Raw genomic sequence first — 20191 nt, forward strand, 5'->3', positions numbered from 1 at the left:
TTCTCTAGTTGTGGTGAGCGGGGGCTCCTCTTCGTTGCAGTGCATGGGCTTCTCATTACAGTGGCTTCTCTTGTTGCGGAGCACGGGCTCTTGGTATGCAGGCTTCAGTAGTTGTGGCTCACAGGCTCAGTAGTTGTGGCCTATGGGCTTAGTTGCTCTGAGGCATGTGGGATCTTCCCGGACCAGAGCTCGAACCTGTGTCCCCTGCATTGGCAGGTGGATTCTTAACCACTTCGCCACCGGGGAAGTCCAGTCACTGTGTATATTGTCCTTATCATATTTTGCCCACTCAGTGCTGTCAAGGAGAAGCAGCCATGCCTCAGATTGCTTCCTTGTAGCTGCTTGGCTTTTGGACCCATAATTTAAATCCTTATCATCGTGGAGAGTTTTCCCTCGATTTTACAGAACCCTAAATCTTGTGGGGTCTTCCATAGAGCCACAGGGTACCCTCTGTAGGTCACATTGTCGGTACACCTGGAAATACCTTTCTTTCTGTCAGGTGCATCCCCACGTGAAAGTTTGTCCAGATTTCAGTTAAAGTGCCATTCTTTGTAATGTTTTCCTTCTTTGGTTGTTTCTGATCTCCTTTTGCGTTGCAATGCAAGCATGCTTTTTTTAAACTTCATTCTTTATTAGCTGTGCATTTTTTCCAAATCACGGAGCTGTCAACTTTTATTCTTTCCTTTCCTTTCCTTTCATTCTTTACTAGGTAAAGAATCATATAAGTGCTATAGATAAAACTTTTAATTGACTTCTGAACTTAGTATATTACATTCATCTTCCTTAACTGTTATTTTCATCATCTTTTGCTTTCCCTATGAGAGATCCTAACCTCGTTTGTAATCACTTTTTTATATATATAAGGGTAGATTATTATTTCTGTTTCCTCAACTGTATTTGTAAGCTTTCCAGAAGGAATGTGTAATATACTCACCCATCTGCTTCATCAGTTCATTTGTTAAGGGTTCCCATCAGAGGGACGGAGGGTATTTCTCCCTTTCCTCAGCAGCTTTATCCAAGTTGCAGCCATTGGTCTCTCAGTCATACCTGCCTCTGCAGGCCTTCGGAGTACCTGCTGGCTGCCTCATTCCCTGGATCTGTTCAGCAGGTCCTGTAACTATTACAGTGCATGACAAGACACTTCACCAGAGAGCCTTCTCTTTTTGCTTATGGTTTTGGCAGGGATGGGGATGTATCTACAGAATTCTTTTTTTTTTTTTAATTTATTTATTTTTGATTGTGTCAGGTCTTCATTGCTACACACGGGCTTTCTCTCGTTACGGCAAGCAGAGGCTACTCTTTGTTGCGGTGCAAGGGCTTCTCACTGCGGTGGCTTGTCTTGTGGAGCACAGGCTCTAGGCATGTGGGCTCAGTAGTTGTGGCTCACGGGCTCTAGAGCGCAGGCTCAGTAGTCGTGGCGCACGGCCTTAGTTGCTCCACGGCATGTGGGATCTTCCCGGACCAAGACTGGAACCCGTGTCCCTTGCATTGCACGCAGATTCTTAATCACTGCACCACCAGGGAAGTCCCCTCAACAGAATTCTTGACTCCTTTGGGACTCTGACTAAATCATTCATGATTATAAGGAATGTCACTTTACATCAAAATCTCTTGGCTAGATACTTTGTGAAGCTATTTCTACAGGTTTTGTCAGATTGTGCTCTTTTTCATTTCATTTTTGCCTTGTTTTCTTTCCTCTTGCTACATACTATTCCTGTGTAAATTTTCAGTCTTCTCTTATATTTTACTGTTTTTCAAACAGTTCCATTTCAGTCATTTGTGCTTCCACTGTGGAACTGAGAATCTTTATATCTGTACTTAGATGTGTATTTATTTCCCCCTTAACTTTCTTAATTTATCTGGAAAGTGCATCATCATCCTTAGATTTTGCTGATTTGAAAGCCACAGAGGAATAAATGCTACTTCTCTGGAATGGATTGTTCGTTATTTGCTATAATCCAGGCAGTCATTCTTTGGACAGTGGTCTTTAGTGACTGCAGCACCTGTGTTGATGCCATGTTTGCTTTCTCTGTGTGTTTGCAATGGGGCTACTTTTTAGTGGTTGTTCGTCTGACTTAGAAAGCAGCTCCAAACTGCCAGTCAGATACTCCTTAATTGTGCTTCCAGGTTTAGCCCGAGAGTCTATGGCTACCTTCCCAGCAAGTGATTAAAAGCTTCCCTTTCTTATTTTAAGGCCTAAAAGGGCTCAATTCTGGGCCTTTCATCATCAGGCACAGATGGAGCATATCTTTCATCCTTTAGGATCATGGCTGTGTCCTGGTAAATTCCATGCCACATCAGCTGGGAGCAGAACGTGGTACAGAAGCTGCATTTGCAGAACTTGCTGTCAAGCATTTTCATGGAAGAATATCTGTGCTTCCTCCTGTTCGCATTTCCATTTTCTTCACTCATTCTCTGAGTCTCCCCTGACTTCAGGAATTGAAATGTGTTTAGGAACCTTTACTTCATGATGCTACCAACTTGCCCCCTGTCTCCCCTGCAACCCCTACTTCTTCCGGTTCCTGCCTAGGAATTATTACAGTATTCTTGGTGCTTTCCACATGCCAGGCCCTGCGTTCACGGTTCTTGGAGCATTGTCTCTTTGGATCCTCACCAAACCCACAAGGTAGAGACCACTTCCGACTTGCCGATGGCAGTACTGACCGGGATGCTTGTAGCCGTGGTCACATGGCAGAGAGAGGCAAGGCTGGCTCCTAAATGTTGTGCTTCCATCCCAGAGGAGTTGCAGTTGATAACTATTTCTACACATTTTGGTGACTTAAAAAAACCTGATTTTTAAGAAAAACTTACCTTGGTTATGAGGTACAAGAAGCCTTGAAACACTCAGCCCTGAACTGAATGCCCTAGGAATGAGAAGTGTGCTGATCCCAGCCCTTCCACCCCTCAGGGTGCATGCTAGCCCTGTGGTGACCCTTGCTTTTCCTGAGAACCCCAAGGTGACCCCAGAGGCTTCTGGTAGGGTCATTCACATCTCTGCCTCACACCTGCAGGCTTCCTGGCAGTGACGGGACTCTCACTTTGGCTGCTTTCGCATGACAGGAAGAAGACATAAAAGTTATATTTTAGTGTTACAAAGTAAAACATAGGTTGAGGTAGCAACCTTGGATAATTTGTGAGATGGACGTATTTTCTAATATCTAGATTTCTGATTATGAATTTATGTTGCAAGTTAAAAAAGGTACAAAAGCAAAGTGATTTGATTGGCTTCTGACTGACAATCCTGGGGAAGTGACTGGCTCTCCATGACATGGAGCTAGTCCTACAGCTTCAGAAATGGGTCATCTTGGGGACGGCTCAGGTGTCACTGACACTGATGCCTGAGCAAGAAACAGTGACGTTTAAAGACAAGGAGATGTCTGATGCCACTTAGGAATTAGAATTTGTGTTTAAAAGGCATAAGCCTGGGCTTCCCTGGTGGCGCAGTGGTTGAGAATCCTCCTGCCAATGCAGGGGACACGGGTTCTATCCCTGGTCTGGGAAGATCGCACATGCCACAGAGCAACTAAGCCTGTGCGCCACAACTACTGAGCCCACATGCTGCAACTGCTGAAGCCCGAGCGCCTAGAGTCCGTGCTCTGCAACAAGAGAAACCACCACAATGAGAAGCCCACACATCACAAGGAAGAGTAGCCCCCACTTGCTGCAACTAGAGAAAGCCCTCGCGCAGCAACGAAGACCCAATGCAGCCAAAAAAAAAGGGCATAAGCCTCAGTTCTGTGGCCATTTGTGCATGAGGAAGCCCTCATTTCCTTGTGATGATAAAGTCATCATTCATGCAACAAATGTTTCCTGAGAGCCTCCCGTGTGTCAGCCCCTTCTAGGCACTGGGGACACAGAATCATGATGAGGCACATTTTGGGGCTTTATCCAACATCCCCAGTTTGTGTGTGTGTTGAGGGCTGGTGGCTCACAGTGCATGCATGAGAGAATGGTGGCAGATCATGGCTCTGGGAAATGGATGCTAAGGACCACTAGGATCCAGCTCCTCCAGGAGTTGGAGTGTTGCTAACTCCCATGTGGGTCCACACCTCAAACTTTGTCCGCTGGCCCCTAGAGCAGCGCTCCTGACAGCCTCTCACACTGACAGACAAGGCCTTCCAGAAGGTTTGAGTCTTCAAACTTTACACATTACTTTTCAGCTCTCCCCGTGGTCACGAAAGGCCCCAGGGGGATGTGATGCTCTTTCTCCAGCCCGCAGGTCAGAAAACAGAACTGTCAGAGATAGAAACTGATCATTAACAGACACATCTGACTTATAGAAAAGAGATGTTAGTGGGGTCCAGCCCAAATGTCTACTGAATAGATGTTAACCACATAAAATCCCCAAATGAAGAGACATTTGATGGGCCCATGTGGGCCTGGGCCCAGCAGCACAGGCCAAGGCGCTGGAGAAGTCGGCATAGTGGGGCCCTCCCCAGGCAGTAGGCAAATGGCTGTGTCCCCTCACAGTCTGCCCACCATGGACATACTTCTGTGGACTGTCCTCACGTGAATTTGGAGTATGCCTTGTGCAGTGGGGAGAGCATCCCTGGGGCACAGACTCATAAGGAAGGCTTCTTCGCCCCACTGGAGGAGTTTCACCTCTTGTTGCCTTCTTCACCTCTGTTGGGGAACAGTGACACACAGATGTAGTCAGCTTTACGCCAGGTCCTGAGGCATGGCCAAGCTTGACTTGGAAACTCAGCTGTAGGTGGTGGCTTTACTGAGCCCACTCCGCCCTGGCTGCCAGGCTGGGTTGTTGAGAGCAAGCCACACGGCGTTCCGAGTGGAAGGCAAATGCTTCTCATGTGTGTCTGTATCCATCCTGTACTCTCTCTAAAGGGCTCCCCTTGAGTATGGAGGCCTTGCCTGAGATATGTCTTGCATGTGGAGATTAAGTTATGGAATTACAGAATCTTGAGGTGGGACCAGGTCTTACCGTGTCCCTAACCAAGCTTTTTAGTCACAGAGTTTCCTACACGGTGTCTTTGTCCCTCCTCCCAGTTGGTGGCCTTCAGGAGTGTCTCTAGCTCGACTGCCCTTCCCAGTGAGGAGGAGTGGCTTCTGTAGAAAGCTGTGTTTACCAGCTTCATGATGTCACACAAGGCTGGAGCTAGGCCTGTCCCCACTGTCCATGTAGGTGGTATTCAGCCAAGGAGCCTCACTTGGGGCCACACTCCTGGCAGCAGGCACTGGCCGTGTCCCTCTTGGGACCCTGAGCTCCTCCTGACCCTGTTGCAGGGGAGCCTTGGGAGGGGACACCCGGGCTGGCTGCGGAGTGCCTTTTGCCTGGGCTCTATGTGCACGTGCACTTGTATGTGTGTGTGACAGACACAGGAGCCTGGTGGCTCTCCATGTTCCCTCTTTCTCTCTGTTCTGTCCCTCTCCTCTACTCCCATAGCTCCCTCTCCTGGCCCACCTGTGTCTCTGAGGCAGCTGGTCTCCAGACCAGCTCCAAGTCTTGCCGAGCCTCTTTGGTGACTTCCCTGGCCACCACTCAGCCTCAGAGACATCTCGAGCTCCAAGGCTGTCCCGCTGGCGTCACTGGCCTTTCTCCCTGGCGGCCAGCAGACCCATGGGCCTTCAGCCTCTTTCCTCTTTCTCCTCCTCCCTCTGCGTCCTTTACTGCATCTAAGATGCTCTTAAAACTTGGATCTGATTGGGTGCTTTTGTTTTATGCGTCTGACTGGGTCAGGCTCCAGGGGTGACATCAGGGCATTCTTACCCACAGTCACATGAGTGGCACAGAGACCAAATGGGCCTTCCAGCCTCACCTCCCTGGCCCTCTGCTCTTCTTTGCCTGGAGCACCTCCCCTTCCTTCTTTGCCTGGTAACACCCATACTTACATCCTCATCCTTCAAGGCCCAGCCCCAGACACCCCAACCCCCACCACCTCCCTCCACATGCGCGCGCGTGCACACACACACACCACACACCATACACACACACCACACACACGTACACACCACACACACTGTTCTCCCACAGAGCATGGCAAGTAAGAGTCTTCTGTTGGGCTCTGGATCTGCCTTCCAGCAACTTCTGAGGCTCTGAGAATGTTTGCAGGATGAGTGGGTCAGCAGGAACAGCGTCAGGTATATGCTTGAGTCCTTGATAGTCTGACAGACTGTGGTCAGTGTGGTGGTGTGGCGGACTGTCCTGGGACCTCACCGCCTCCTGTTGGAATGTGAAACTCCAGGACACAGTTATGGCCAAGTGGGAGCATGTCGTTATCTGAACCACGTCCCAGCCTGTGTACTAGCAGAGAGGGATGGTGAGCTCAGAACTCAGAATCATCCCTGCTACCCCTGGCCAGGTGCTGCCCACACCAGTCCTTCCTGGAGTACTCTTCCCTCCCCTCTGAGGCTAACTTTGCTCATTTCCAAACATCTTTTAAATGTCACTTCTCCAGGAAGGACTGACACCCACAGACCGACTCTCTAATTGTAATTAATTCCTCACGTCATGATTTGCTCTTGGCGTACTACAGTGAGTGTCATGTGGTGGCCCCTCTGTGCTCCTTCCCCTTGTGAAGCATTGCTGCTGTAGTGAGAGAGGGCTCCAATTCTGACTCCGGAGCCTGGCAGGATGGGAAGCCCGTGAGTGGGGGAGCAAGTTCATGTTCCCTTTCCCCCAGACACGCCCTGGTTGCTGGACTAGAGGAAAAGCAAGCCCACCCTCTTAGGCTGAGCAGTCCATCTTCCCACTTAACCGAACACCTGCAGCCTTTGGTGACAAGACAACCTGTGTAAACCCCAAAGTGGAGCCAGTTAAGCAGGTGCAAAGAGTATGGTTGAGAATTAATGCTTTTTTCTTTCTCTTTCAGTGGTTGATATCACAGCAAGTATCCTTTTCTTGGTACTGTTCCCTTTAAGGAAAACTCTTTCTAAATAAAAAAAATGTGTTATAAACTTGAATCCTACCTATAATGCACACCTTGGGTTTGGGCTTTGCCCCACAGATTACCTGGAGCATCCCTTCAGACCAGTAGCTTCTCCCTGGGTGCTGTGCTCCTCTTCATGCCCCAGCCTCTAGCTCCACACCCAGCCAGCAGCAAGCTCAGGGATTACTGGGGGAATATGTGAACTAGGGGTTTTAGAGCGGGTGGGGATATGCCCGTCCGGCCAGTCTCTGCAGTGCAAGAACGCTGAGCTGTGGCCCTTTTTTTTTTTTTTTGCGGTATGCGGGCCTCTCACTGTTGTGGCCTCTCCCGTTGCGGAGCCCAGGCTCCGGACGCGCAGGCTCAGCGGCCATGGCTCACGGGCGCAGCCGCTCCGTGGCATGTGGGATCCTCCCGGACCGGGGCACGAACCCGTGTCCCTGCATCGGCAGGCGGACTCCCAACCGCTGCGCCACCAGGGAAGCCCTGTGGCCCTTTTAAACTGACCATTTTGCAGTGTCTCTACTTCCTTAACTGGACATCATTAGATCCCGCAGTTTGAAGATGTTAAATTTGAAGCAGCAAGTCTTTTGTCTGAATTATACTGTCAAGAGGTAAGAACATATGAAGGTTTCTGAAAGCAAACTCTCTCTCCCTGTAGCAAAGCACAGTGGCAAACTGGGACTCTCAGGAGTGGATTCCCTTCCGGCTTTTAAGACTTCTCATAATTTTCTTATCTCCCACGCCTGGCATGGGGCAGCCATGGGTGATCACTTGCTAACAAAGGCTAGCAGAATCTTTTTCTACCGAGGACTGTTGGAAAACAGCCTTGTTCCTAGGCTAAAGGTGATTAGTTCCTGAACAAGTTTATATAGTTTACCTTAAGCTGGTTCCTGATGTCAGATGTAGCTGAAAATTGCCCTTCCCACCGTTGAGCAGTGACCCCTTTTCATGCCCCTGACCCCTCTCTCTGGTTGCAGAACAGGAAAGACAGCAATTGTTATCAATTTGACTGTTCAGGATTTTGAACTAAAGCTAGTTTCCGTTTAGTTGAGTGGGGAGTTATTTTAAGGTCAATACAAAAACTTCCCAGCCAGTGAGTCTAATAAAATATCTTTTCTTCTTTAATCAAGCACATTGGCAACCCACAAATCCTTTGGTAAGTGTGAACAGGAATGGCCTTCTGGCTCCGCAGCTGCTGCATAAGGAATCCAGCTTGCTTTTTCCTCCCCAAACTTCACTGTTTCCTTTCAGAATTCCGTTGATGCAGCAAAGCCACTGCTGCGGAAAGCAATCCAGATCTCACAGCAGACCCCGTACTGGCACTGCCGCCTGCTCTTCCAGCTTGCTGTGAGTACTGCGGGCCTGGCCGAGATGCGTGGGTGCCTGTTGGGGGCCGTGACCTTGGGGCACAGCTGCCTCAAGTACAAATAAGCAGACTCTGGGACACACGGGTCTTCCTCAGGCTGCGGTACTGAGCGGATGGGGACACAGGAACGTTTCTTTGACCTGCTCACAAGTCCCCTCCAGACTGTTGCCAGGAGGCGGTACTCCCAGGGTGGGCCTCTCACTCAGCAGCACCTGGGGTGATTGGTGGGAGTGTCCTTCCCCTGGAGCTGACTTGGGGCCTAGTCTTCATGTTTCTCTCCCTCCTGTTGCTCCCTTTGGCCTGCATTCATCAAAATTTAGGGAGCATTTCTTGCCAGAGGTCAACTCTGTTTTCTGAGAGCTGTGCAGAGATTCCAAGGGACTGCCTATTGAGCAAGAAACGCTGGAGTCAAGCCTTTTCTCCTAGAGCCCACTTTTGGGGCCTGCTGGGGTATAGCCTCACCCTGGTCTCCACACAGCCCCTCTGCCCTCAGCCTCCCTTAAGCTCCTCAGATGTAGGTGGTGCCTGGTCCCTGCACTCTGAGATGCTCAGCTGGTGAGGGGCTCTCTACGCTGGGCTTTCCTGGCTACAGTGGAGGAGTCTGCAGGCCGGGGGCTGGGTAGACTCCTTCATGAAGAGTGCCTCTTCATCCTGGGGTCTGCCCACACTTCCCCAGCACTGGCCATCCTCTATCCTCTCCTGACCTTGACACAGCCTACCCACCAGGCCATCTCTCGCCCACCCTTCACGATAAAGCTCCATCACCTGCCTGAACACACAGTGGGTGCTGGGCTGCAAGTGTCCCCTGCTCCCTGGGGGAGCATTAATGCCAGGAGGATTTGGCTCAGAGGGTCCCCTGCTGAGAAGAGCTCACCTAGCCTGGGCCCCTGCCTTCCCTCCAGGCTTTTTTCTGCCCTGCACGTGCACTGTCCTCCTTTTATCCTCCATGTGCTTTTGTGCCTGCTGGCAGAGGAGGAAGCAGGCCAGGCGGTGAGTCACCTGCCTCAGGTCACAGTATTGGTTTGTGCTGTGAGCATGGATCCCAAGATCTCAACCAAGGCCCCACAGGTGTCCCTGCCTTTCAGCCTATCAAAGCTTCTGGGTTTGAAACTCCCATAGGTACTTACCCCTGAAAGAGTCCCTCCTTGTTTGAGGCTCCTCTGGCTGCTCCCCTAGTGACCACCCCCTGAAGGTGACCTGGGAAGCATTCAAACATACTCGCACAGCCTTGGAGGGGTCTGCACCTGTGAGTGTTAACTGCTGGCTGTATGCACCATTAAGCTTAGATGATGTACACTATAAACAAAGTGGAGTTCTGTACCCAAACACTGTTGATGAGATAATATGCTTAGTTTAGCTGAAAACTGACACTGAGGCAATTTCGTTGATGTAGGGAGGTTCAGTTTAACTCGCCAGCCATAAGGTCAGGTACTGTAAAGCAAGTGGTTTGGAAATGAGGGTCATTGTTCTTTCTTCTTTTCAGCAACTGCACACACTTGAGAAGGACCTGGTGTCAGCCTGTGACCTCCTGGGTGTGGGAGCCGAGTACGCCCGGGTGGTGGGATCTGAGTACACACGGTAGGCACCCTCTCCCTGGGCCCCTCCTCCTCTTACTTGGAAAGAATTTGGCCACCTTGATCCTGGACAACAAATAGAAATGGCATTTCAGCATGAAACGATGGCCACCCTTATACATAGTAAGAGACATGCAAATTAAGGCAGCACCGAGATGCTGTTGCCCCATCGATTCATGAAGTAAGGAGTTGTTGAGTTGACCGTGAGGGTGAGGGGCAGCTGGCATTCTCAGTACCATCAGCACTTGCACGTTTCTAGGATCTCTTGAAATAAAAAGGGCTCGTATGATTTTCTGGGTTGATCCCCTTCCTGGTGCAGTGCGAGAGTGGTGCTTGTAGAGAGTGTGGGCAGCATGCTTGGCAACCAGTGTCCCCACTCAGGGGACACCCAGGAGTTTTTAGATACATAACAGGAGACAGAGTAAGTGGACATTTGTGTAAAAGAAGGGACATAGGTTCATGTTATGCGTGAAACTGCTTAGACTACCTGGAGGCTAATGCCCTGGGGTTGGGGTCAGGGGTCAGAGGCCACCAGTGCTTCACTGTGTGCCCTCTAAGAGAGCCTCCAGTCTGTCTCTTTTTCCCCTAAAGAGAAGAATCCTCTGTAGTAGGATTCCAGACTCCAGGTAGCAGCGCTCTTATTCTGTTGTGTGCATTGGGATTCTGGAAACACAAAATCTAAGCTTGTCCCATGGGGTTATTGGGACAGAACAGTCCCTAACTCCATTCTCTAAGCTCTGGACTTGCAAGTGCTCACAGCGGTCCACACAGTTCCCCACAGGCTGTCATCCCTCAACCAACCTGCCCTGGGATGGACACTGTCACACAGTCTGGTCTGTGTTCCTGGCCCATCTTATCCTCCTCGTGCTGTGGCCATCACTGGATTCTGGGTGACACTCATGCCTTGCAGGGCATGGGGATGGCCACACACTGCACATGTTCAGTCACAAGTGTCCTCTAACAGGTCTCTGTACCACTGTGGGCGGGGGACCTGGGTGGGCCTCACTAGGGCATGATGCCTACAGGTCGCCTGCCACAGAACTTCTGATCTCGGGCATATGGCCTAGTGATGTGACAATATGGGAACCTTGACGTGAAGTTCGAGGCCTTAGATTTCAGCAGTCAGACAGTAGACCTTAGAGTGTCCACACCGTGAGGTAACAACAAGGAATGGCGAGGTGGCTGGGAGTATAGACATCTCTCACTGTGTGACTGGGACCCCCCTCCACCTCAGTCTACTCACCTGGAATGATGCCCATTTGATGGGGTGTCAGCTGCAGCACATGGGGACTCTGCACAGACTGGCGGGACAAAGACTTAGATGTTAAACAAACTGTGACGACAGCCCAACAGCCGATCCTAAAAGCCTGTCCCAACGCCAGTGCCGTGAGCAGCCCCTAGGCACTGGGGTGAGGCTGGGCTGCCCTCCTCTGTCTTTTGGCAGTCTCATAAACCTTTTAATGTGTTCATTTTATTATTTTTCTTGCTGATGACAGCAGTACGTGCTTGTTTATTAGAAAGTGCAGAAAGATTTAAGAGAGACAGTAGAAATCTCCTGGCCACGCCACCCTTGAGGGTGGGGACAGCGGGCAGCGAAGCTGCTGACATGCCTAGGCTTCCTGAGTTTCATCCCCTTAACCCTCAGGAGAGCCCAAGGGGGCTTGGCTGGTTATAGGCAAGGAAGCGGGGGGCACAGAGGGGCCACGGTGAGGTGCAGATTTCGGTTCGGACACCTGAGGCTGATTACTTACCCCCCTTCTCTCCTTGCCTCACCCTGTGCTGTCCCCAGACATGGAACCTGTGATCTGCTGTGTCAGCGAGAGTAAGGTTATGGTGGATGTGCTGTCCTGTACCCTGCCCCTCTGTGCTTTCTGAGCACATGTTTCTGCTTTCTGAGCTTTTGAACCACATGAGTGTCTAAACAGGAAAAAGCTAAAGACAAATAGAATAGAACAAAATAGAGCTCTCTTATAAATAAAACAGACCTAATTGGCCAGGGTCCATTGTCATCCATTTAACTGTCCCAGAGGTGGCTCGTTAGGTTCCTGTGAATGTTGAGATGGCACAGTCATCCCAAGGGGTGCCTGAGTCTCCCAGACCTGACTACCCCTCTCTTTTCCAGGGCACTGTTCCTGCTCAGCAAAGGGATGGTAAGTGGAGCCTGGATGGGATGGGACTGGTATGGTGGACGTGAGGCCGGGTCCCCACGAGGTCTGCCAAAGCCTCGCCTGCTTGCCATGTTGTGGCCCCTCAGGCGCCCAGACCCTCACGCATGGCAGGCAGACACGAGGGGCAGGCCCATGTCCCCCAGCTGGATTCAGAGGTAAAACTCAGGTTCCAGGTTGTGGGATCTGTGCTGATGGAAGAGCAGCCTGGGTTGGAGCTGCCTAGACCTGGGTTCCAGCCCGGCTATGCACCCTCCCTTCGTGGTGCCAGCAGTCCCACAGCGCGTGGGCAGGTGGGTGGCAGTCCTCTGTACCAGGAGGGTCTCCCAGCACGTGCATCTCTCCCTCCCCAGCTATTGTTGATGGAGCGCAAGTTGCAGGAAGTCCACCCACTACTGACCCTCTGTGGACAGATAGTTGAGAACTGGCAAGGGAACCCCATCCAGAAAGAGTCTCTGCGTGTCTTCTTCCTGGTGCTCCAGGTGACCCACTACTTGGATGCTGGGCAGGTATGTAGTGCCTCTCACCTGAGGGCTGCTGGGGAGGAGGCAGGTGGTGGGTGGGCCTGTAAGCTAAGACATCTGCTCTGTGATTTCCTCCTGTCCCTCACCACTGGGCACGTCTGTCATTCGGGGCTCGATTCCCCCACAGCCCTGTCGTACTCTGGCATGAGTACTGTGCCTTTGTGGACAGAGGGCACTCCAGGAATGGGTCTGTCCCATTTCTGCCCTTATAGCGGGAATAGCTGTGGCCTCACACACATCTACTCAGTGTGTGAATGGTCAAATGACCTTGAGGGCAGTTTGGGGAATCCAAGAAAATACACTGGGGATTCTGGCATGGTGCCTGGCATACAGCAGGTGCTCAAGCAGTGTCCATCCCCCACCCCGCCCCCAGTTAATGACAGCTTTGTGGGAGTTGAGTAGGGACTAACAAAATCAGCTGTGTTTGAGGCACATACACAAAATGCCCATAACCCTCATATGGTTGAGGAGCAGCTGTACCTGTACGTGGGGGAACGTCTCAGCCTTTTGGACAGGTGCTGCTCCACACACCCTCCCCACCCTGTCACGCTTCCTCGGTTCCCCCACGTGCATCCACCTTTGCTTGTTGGGCCGAGCACTTCAGTCAACACATAGGAGCACAGTGCAAATTCTCACAGGGTGCTGATGGCTGTGGAGATGGCCTGTAGGGCCTCGGGATGGGGCTTCCTGGTGCAGAAAGGCCAGTCTGTATAAACCACAGCACCTGCAGGACTCCGAGTGGCCACTTCACACCCCCCAGGATAACCAGCCGTGTCCTCCTCTCTTGGGGTCACTGCAGGAAGGAGAAAATGTGGCTGGAGCAGGGTCTTTGAACAGGCCTTTCCCAGGCCTTGGTGTTGGGCCCTGCGCTGGGTGGTGGTGGAGCCTCAGTGCCACAGATGACCCTCCTGGCCCTGCCCTGTGCCTTGAAAGCTGGCTGACCCATCTGTGGGGATGGGCTTCCTGCAAGTGGTAGGTGTGGTAGGAGTTCCCGGGAAGGAAGGGCTGAGGGGCCGATGGGCAGGCAGTTGGCACCTGATAGGAGCAGACGGGTGCTCAGGTGTGCATTGCTGTCTGCCTGCTGCAGGTAAAGAGCGTGAAGCCATGCCTGAAGCAGCTGCAGCAGTGCATCCAGACCATCTCCACACTGCACGATGATGAGATCCTGCCCAGCAACCCCGCTGACCTCTTCCACTGGCTGCCCAAGGAGCACATGTGCGTGCTTGTCTACCTGGTGAGTCCCTGGAGGGGCCGGGGCCTGGTGGCCCAGGTGAGAGAGGAGAGGGCCCCAGTGACCACCACCATCTGATCTTGTCACCAGGTGACTGTGATGCACTCCATGCAAGCCGGCTACCTAGAGAAGGCACAGAAGTACACAGACAAGGCCCTCATGCAGCTGGAGAAGCTCAAGAGTAAGTCAGGCTCTGTGGGGCTCAGTGGGTCAAGTAGCCCCCGGTGGGTGGCCCGATCACCACCTCCTATGCTGGGCCTGAAGGACCTTTAAAGACTGCAACACGGGTCCCTGCCCCATGGGTCTTGTTACCCCAGTTGGCAGATGAGGACGATCCAGGTTCGGGCAGAGCAGGCCAGGCCTGGACTGGATCCTTGATCCCCAAGGGGTTGTGTTGTGGGATGGTTGTGCCGTCTCTGTCCTGTCCCCCTCACTGCGCAAGATAGCTATGAGGGTTAGCGGGACTCCACTGGGGGCTGCTGGGGCGGCAGTGCTCAGTTGAAACAGGTGTTGGCTGCTTTTGCTGTCTATTATCAGTATCGTGATGTGGATTGTGTTCAGGGTGAGGTTGGGATTGGAACTGACTGACAGCAGGTCCTCTGGAGGCCCTGGGTTCTTCCTGGATGCTTGACTAATCCATCCTGTGAGATCAAGGACCTTTGACTAGTAGGAACCCAGGGCCCCACACATCCCTGGCTGGCTTGTGCGCCTGTTAACCTCATTCATTCCCTGTGCCCTTGTCAGTGCTGCTGGGGAAGAGCCTTAGAGCCAGAGAACCAACGACGCCCGCGGGGGCTGCGGTTCTTTCCCTTCAGATGAGTTGGGAAAGTGCTGTCTGGTTCCAATGTGAGGACAGCTGCTTGGGGCAGCCAGAAGCTAGGGTCCCCCCACTGTTGCCTGAGGCCTATCACGTCGTCTCAGTCTCCCAGACAACTTCAGCATTTCTAGAATGTGTTGTGTCCAGAGTGCCCTTGAGCACTCAGCTGGGTCGGGGTGTGGTGAGGATGAAAGACAGATCCCTCCAGAATTTCTTGCTCTTACAATACTCTGGTCACCAAAGCCTGCTATGAGCCTGTTTCCTCACCTAGACAGGGAGATGCAGCCCCTCGCTTGAGGGTGCTGTGGACAACGAGCAAGGTGACAGACTGGGTGCTGGGCCAGTGTCCAGCGGAGCAAGTGGGCTCAGACCCAGGTAGCTATGGGGCCGGTGTGGCCGGAGGGCTCGAAGCCCCTAGGAGGCAGGGGTCAGCGCCTCCTCCGCCCATGCTTCGAATGCTCACCCCTGCCTCTCGCCCCCAGTGCTCGACTGCAGCCCCATTCTGTCCTCCTTCCAAGTAATCCTGCTCGAGCACATCATCATGTGCAGGCTCGTCACAGGACACAAGGCCACAGCGCTGCAGGAGGTGAGGCCACTGGGGGCTGCACACACACAGGGTGGGAAGGCTGAGGGGTAGAGTGGTTTGAGTTTGCTGGGTCTCGGAGGGTGTCATGTGGGAGAATGTAAATGTGTCGCCAGTGCGTGTCAGCAGGACGTCATCTGTCATATGAATATAACTTGGCAGTCCATGACCCTGCGTGGACACAACTGATCAGAGGCTTTTACCTAAAAGTTGGCATGCCCAAGGAACATGGGGTCTGGGGTTTTAGGGTCCCCTGACGGCAGTTCTAGCACTCCTCCTGCCCTGTGATCTGTAATCCCTTATGCCCACCTTCCTGAAAGGGCACGGGGGCCTTGATAAGGGTGAAGGTACTGTACAGCTGAGACACAAGTTGGAAAGGGAGAAAGTGGGTAATGGACAAGGGTCACCATCCTCAAAGAGGTCAAGGCTGTGCCTAATCCTCACAATGGGCACATCCGCTGGGACTTTGTGCCCAAGTTAAAGTGGGCACGACATGGGCACACCCACTGGCTTTGGGGTCTCTCCTCAATGCTGCCAGGACACTGGGTTCCACATTACAGGCCAAGTGATGTCAGACATGCTCTCTCCCGGCAGATCTCCCAGGTCTGTCAGCTGTGCCAGCAATCCCCCCGGCTCTTCTCCAACCACGCAGCACAGCTGCATACACTGCTGGTGAGTGCATGAGGGCTGCCCGCCTCCAGCCCCACCCCTGCGAGTAACCCCCTGACCACCACCCCCGGCAGAATTCAGAACCTTCCCTGTGGACTTCACTCTGACAAGCATGTCATCAAGTCCAAGTTGACTTAGGTCCCGGGAGGCAGGAATAATTAAGCATGCCATCTTTCTCCCTGTTTGTCAGGGTAAAGCTCAGATATAGCTAGCTCAGTAGAGTCACTTGTCAGGCTCGCCTGGGTGCAGCTGTGCAGCCCCGGGCAAGCTGCATGTGGCTCTGAGCCCTCAGCAACTTCTTCTTCCAGGGCCTGTATTGTGTCTCTGTCAACTGCATGGACAACGCTGAAGCCCAGTTCACCACAGCTTTGCGGGTAAGGTGCCGGCCCTCGCTTTATGGGGCAGGCAGTGCTTCTCAGTAAGGAGTCAGGCGTGGTCTGTGATGAGGACAACAGCCATACAAAACCATGGTCAGCGGGTGACTCCACCAGCATTCAGCCTGATGCCAGTGGTGACAGTGATACACCACTTATCCAGGGCTTTCTGTGTCACGTCTTGTGCTGCTCAGCTGCAGACAAGGCCAGCACCCACAGCACAGCTTAATGAGGGATAGCTGTGGGCAAGGGGGCTACTGGCTAGCCTGTAGTGGGGCTTCCCCAGCTAACTCAGGGCTGGTGCCATGGCCTGTTCAGCCACTTTCGCTCACGATTCCCAGTCTTCCTGATAGCCTGCCAGGTGGCGTTGACTTGTGTCACAGCTACTTTGGGCCCTGGTCGGCTGGTGCTGCTCACTACGGTGGTGCCAGGACCACCCCACCTTGCCCGTGGCCCTATGGAGGTCTCTTGGACCCTCCTTCCCCATCTTAGTTCCTACACAAGTGGCTGCTGCTTGTTTGGTTCAACATCAAAATTCCCAACGGATGGTGTGTTGTCCCAGGAAGTCCTCCCCACTGGCTGGGGGAGGGGGGGTGCAGCCAGGACTTGGGCCCAAACCCTGCGTGACCCTCAACCACACGCTGTTTCTGCGGTCCCATGACAAACATATTGGAGCATCTTTGCTCAGATCAGATGACCCTCTGGACCTCCTTGGCACCTGCCAGGGGCCTCCAGGTGGAGTTTGTGCTTCCCAGGCACCCTTGGCCTCCTTCACAGCTGCGCTCCCTCAGCCCCATTGGGAATGCTCAGCCCGCTCAGCTTGGTCCCTCTCGTGGCCGTTCTTGTCCCCCCAGAAGAACTGGGGATCAGGATCTGTCCACCACCAGCCGTTAGAAGCATTTCTGGTCTCTAACAGCTTCGGCTTCTTCCAGGCAGGACCCCTGCCTCCCCGAGGATCAGCGTACTCCTCTGCTGTGTCAGCGCACGGGTCCTGGGGTCACCACCTGTGGCGTAGAGGGAGGGCCCAGCCAGGCCTCAGACCGAGAGACAGCAGAGAATAGACCAAGCTGTGCTGTGTTCTGAGGGCAGGGTCAGGGTGGCTGGCTTTTCTTTTCTGTTTCCGGAATTTCCCATAACGTGGGTGATCGTTTTATAATGAAAAGAACTAACAGTTTTGTTGTCCTTGGGTTTAGGAGGCAAGGGGGGTGTGTTTGAATGAAAATAATAAGGAGATTCCGAGGTAGCCACTGTGGAGCGTTTTGGGTGGCTCTGATGCCACCAAGCGGCCCCTATGTGACATGACTGTGCCCAGCCCAGCCCCCTAATGCCCTGTGTCTCCCATTCCAGCTCACCAATCACCAGGAGCTGTGGGCCTTCATCGTGACCAATCTGGCGAGTGTGTATATACGGGAAGGAAATAGACACCAAGAGGTAGTAGGTGACATGCTTCATGTTTGGTATCCTTTGTTTCAACTCTTACTTGGAGGGGGGCATGGGGGGAGTGTTGTCCTGGGCACCAGCAAATCTCAGCAGCCCTGGCGTATTTGCCCTCCAACAAGGTGTCCCACGCAGCGGAGCGTAGGCATGGCTGGGGGAAGGCCAAGTCTAGGACAGAAACGTTCCCATAGCCAGTCAGCACTTTCCCCTACTGAAAATGAGCCAAGCTTTACTGAATCCCTCAGGAAAAAAACCCAATTTCTTCTACCCTGAGATGTCTGTTCTAGAACATTGGTGAGGCCTCATGGCTCAGTTATGAGGAGCAACAGCTTGGGCAGCTGTCTGCACTAGGCCCCTAGGTTGTTCTGGTGCCCCAACCTGCTGAGGCGGGGAGGTGGGCCAGAGCTTGACCTCGCAGGATAAGTCCCTCCCACTAGGTTCCCCTTGCAACACCCCCTTATCCCTGCAACCCCCCCCAGCCCTGACCCCTCTAGAGTATCTCAGATTCAGCCACTTGTCTCCACCCCTGTGGCCTTCATTTCTTAGTTCAGGCCACTATCACCTCTTGGCTACAAAAAGCCTAGCTGACTTCCCAGGTGATTAGTTAGCTTGAATGCTCTGGGTAGAAAGCCCAGTGCAGGACTTCCCTGGTGGCACAGTGGTTGAGAATCCGCCTGCCGATGCAGGGGACATGGGTTCAATCCCTGGTCTGGGAAGATCCCACACGCCACAGAGCAACTGAGCCCATGTGCCACAACTACTGAGCCCACCCGCCTAGAGCCCATGCTCCGCAACAAGAGAAGCCACAGCAATGAGAAGCCAACGCACCACAACGAAGAGTAGGCCCCACTCGACACAACTAGAGAAAGCCCACGTGCAGCACCGAAGACGCAACGCAGCCAAAAAAATAATTAATTAATTTTTTTAAGACACCTCATTTATTAAAAAAAGAAAGAAAGCCCAGTGCAGTTGCTCCAGTAGTCAGGAAGCACAGTGGGCAGCGTCATGAGGGCCTAGTGTGGTCTTGGTGGTCTCAGAGGAGTTTGATTCCCTTGTGTCTCCTCCCCACCCCCACCCCATTGTCTGCCTCCTGAAGGGACTGTGTGGGTACTGGGTGAAGCCTCAGCCCACTTCAGCCCTCATCCACCAGCACACCCTCCATATGACAGCCAAAGGGCACCTAAGATGTCAGTGATGTTGCAGGTCCTGCCCCTTCTCCCGGCAGGTTGCTTACAGGCATGGGATTTGGGGTACGGGCACATTCCTCAGGAAGTTGCAGGCAGCCCTAGTCAATTTACTAGCATATCTGGGGCCGAGTTCTCATATTTAGAAATGTGGAATTATCCTAACTTGCAGACATTTCTTTCACAGCTGTACAGTTTGTTGGAGAGGATCAATCCGGACCACAGCTTCCCTGTCAGGTAGGCTGCCCCAGGCCCTGAGTTCTACTTTACTAGCTATCTTATGTTTTCTCTGCTCTTTGGGGTGGTGTGAGCACCTGTGGGGCCCTAGACTGCCCCATGTACCCCAACACCTCATACACCCCCACCCACTCCCCTTTTGTAAATCTGCTGCTTTCACGAAAACCCCACCAAGGTGTGACGCTCCGCTCTCCCCTCAGCTCGCACTGCCTCCGAGCAGCAGCTTTCTACGTGCGTGGGCTCTTCTCCTTCTTCCAGGGACGCTACAACGAGGCCAAGTGAGTACTGGGAGAGGGCAGGTGGCCTCGTGCCCGGCACCTCCCGGTGTTCCTCTTCCCCCAGCAGCATGTGCCCAGGTCCCCTGTCCCTGCCCTTCCCACCCACTGCCCGATGGGGTGGGTGGCCCTCTGCTCAGGACCTCAAGGCCACTGCTGCTGTTTCTTCCCCAGAGGCCTCCCGACGGGGCCTCATCACCTGTTCTTCTCATGAAGGCGATTTCTGCGGGAGACCCTGAAGATGTCCAATGCAGAGGACCTGAACCGGCTTACAGCCTGCTCCCTTGTGCTCCTGGGCCACATCTTCTATGTGTTGGGAAACCATAGGGTGAGTGTCAGGGCTCAGGCTGAGGGGCATGGGGCCAGGGTGGTGCTTAGTGGGGGGAACCTAGCAAGGAGGTGCCTCCCATTCTGTGCCCCACAGTGATCGCGTCTCACTGACCCACCATTGCTCCGTGAGGCTCAGCCAGCCTGGGCAGGCAGGGCTGGGGGAGCTTTGGATCCCTCGAGGATGCATCTGTGGGGCAGACAGGGCCAGTGTTGGTCATGGGCAGTCGTCAGGCAAAGCCCCAGGGCTCAGTGGAGCTAGAGCTGGTCAGGCTGCCCAAAACTGGCAAGGCTGAGGGCAGGTTCCCTTTCCTGTTAATACTTGGAGAGAAGGAGTGTGTCCTCTCAGTCACAATCCCAAGGATTCCATCTCTGCCCATCACACATGGTGTCTTCAGTGCACTCTGTGTTTTTACCCTCACCAACAGTGTCCCCCTAGGCCTGGTCCCCACCCATGCCAGCTGGTCTCTGGTGGGATCAGTTGGCTCCGAGTCTCCCCATCTGGGGGTGTATGTATATCTCACCTGCTCTAACCCATCGACCA

The 20191-nt window shown here is 53.1% G+C and overlaps 1 protein-coding gene across 4 annotated transcripts in view; it reads left to right on the forward strand.

The window, feature by feature from the left end:
- The window catches only part of MAU2 (MAU2 sister chromatid cohesion factor), a 34291-nt gene that overhangs the window by 7218 nt on the left and 6882 nt on the right, over window positions 1-20191 (forward strand). Inside the window, exons 2-16 of one of the 4 annotated variants that reach the window (XR_002642648.2) lie at window positions 6828-6845; window positions 7430-7495; window positions 8136-8231; window positions 9734-9828; window positions 11947-11974; window positions 12343-12498; window positions 13601-13747; window positions 13835-13925; window positions 15044-15147; window positions 15739-15816; window positions 16122-16187; window positions 17535-17625; window positions 18996-19045; window positions 19246-19323; window positions 19537-19648. Coding sequence is in view for 3 of the 4 variants with exons in the window: in XM_022558367.3 (XP_022414075.1) it covers window positions 6828-6845; window positions 7430-7495; window positions 8136-8231; window positions 9734-9828; window positions 11947-11974; window positions 12343-12498; window positions 13601-13747; window positions 13835-13925; window positions 15044-15147; window positions 15739-15816; window positions 16122-16187; window positions 17535-17621; window positions 18996-19045; window positions 19246-19323; window positions 19537-19648 (1272 nt within the window). In the remaining variant the exon portion in view is untranslated. The remainder of the gene's footprint in view (window positions 1-6827; window positions 6846-7429; window positions 7496-8135; window positions 8232-9733; window positions 9829-11946; window positions 11975-12342; window positions 12499-13600; window positions 13748-13834; window positions 13926-15043; window positions 15148-15738; window positions 15817-16121; window positions 16188-17534; window positions 17626-18995; window positions 19046-19245; window positions 19324-19536; window positions 19649-20191) is intronic. The other 3 variants (XM_022558367.3, XM_022558368.2, XM_089905328.1) reach the window with 3 other exon arrangements.

Source organism: Delphinapterus leucas, unplaced genomic scaffold (assembly GCF_059928025.1).
Source record: "Delphinapterus leucas isolate spDelLeu-1000000601 "Yukka" unplaced genomic scaffold, BTC_Dleu_Yukka2 spDelLeu_asBTCV2_sq25, whole genome shotgun sequence".
Classification (NCBI taxonomy): domain Eukaryota; kingdom Metazoa; phylum Chordata; class Mammalia; order Artiodactyla; family Monodontidae; genus Delphinapterus; species Delphinapterus leucas.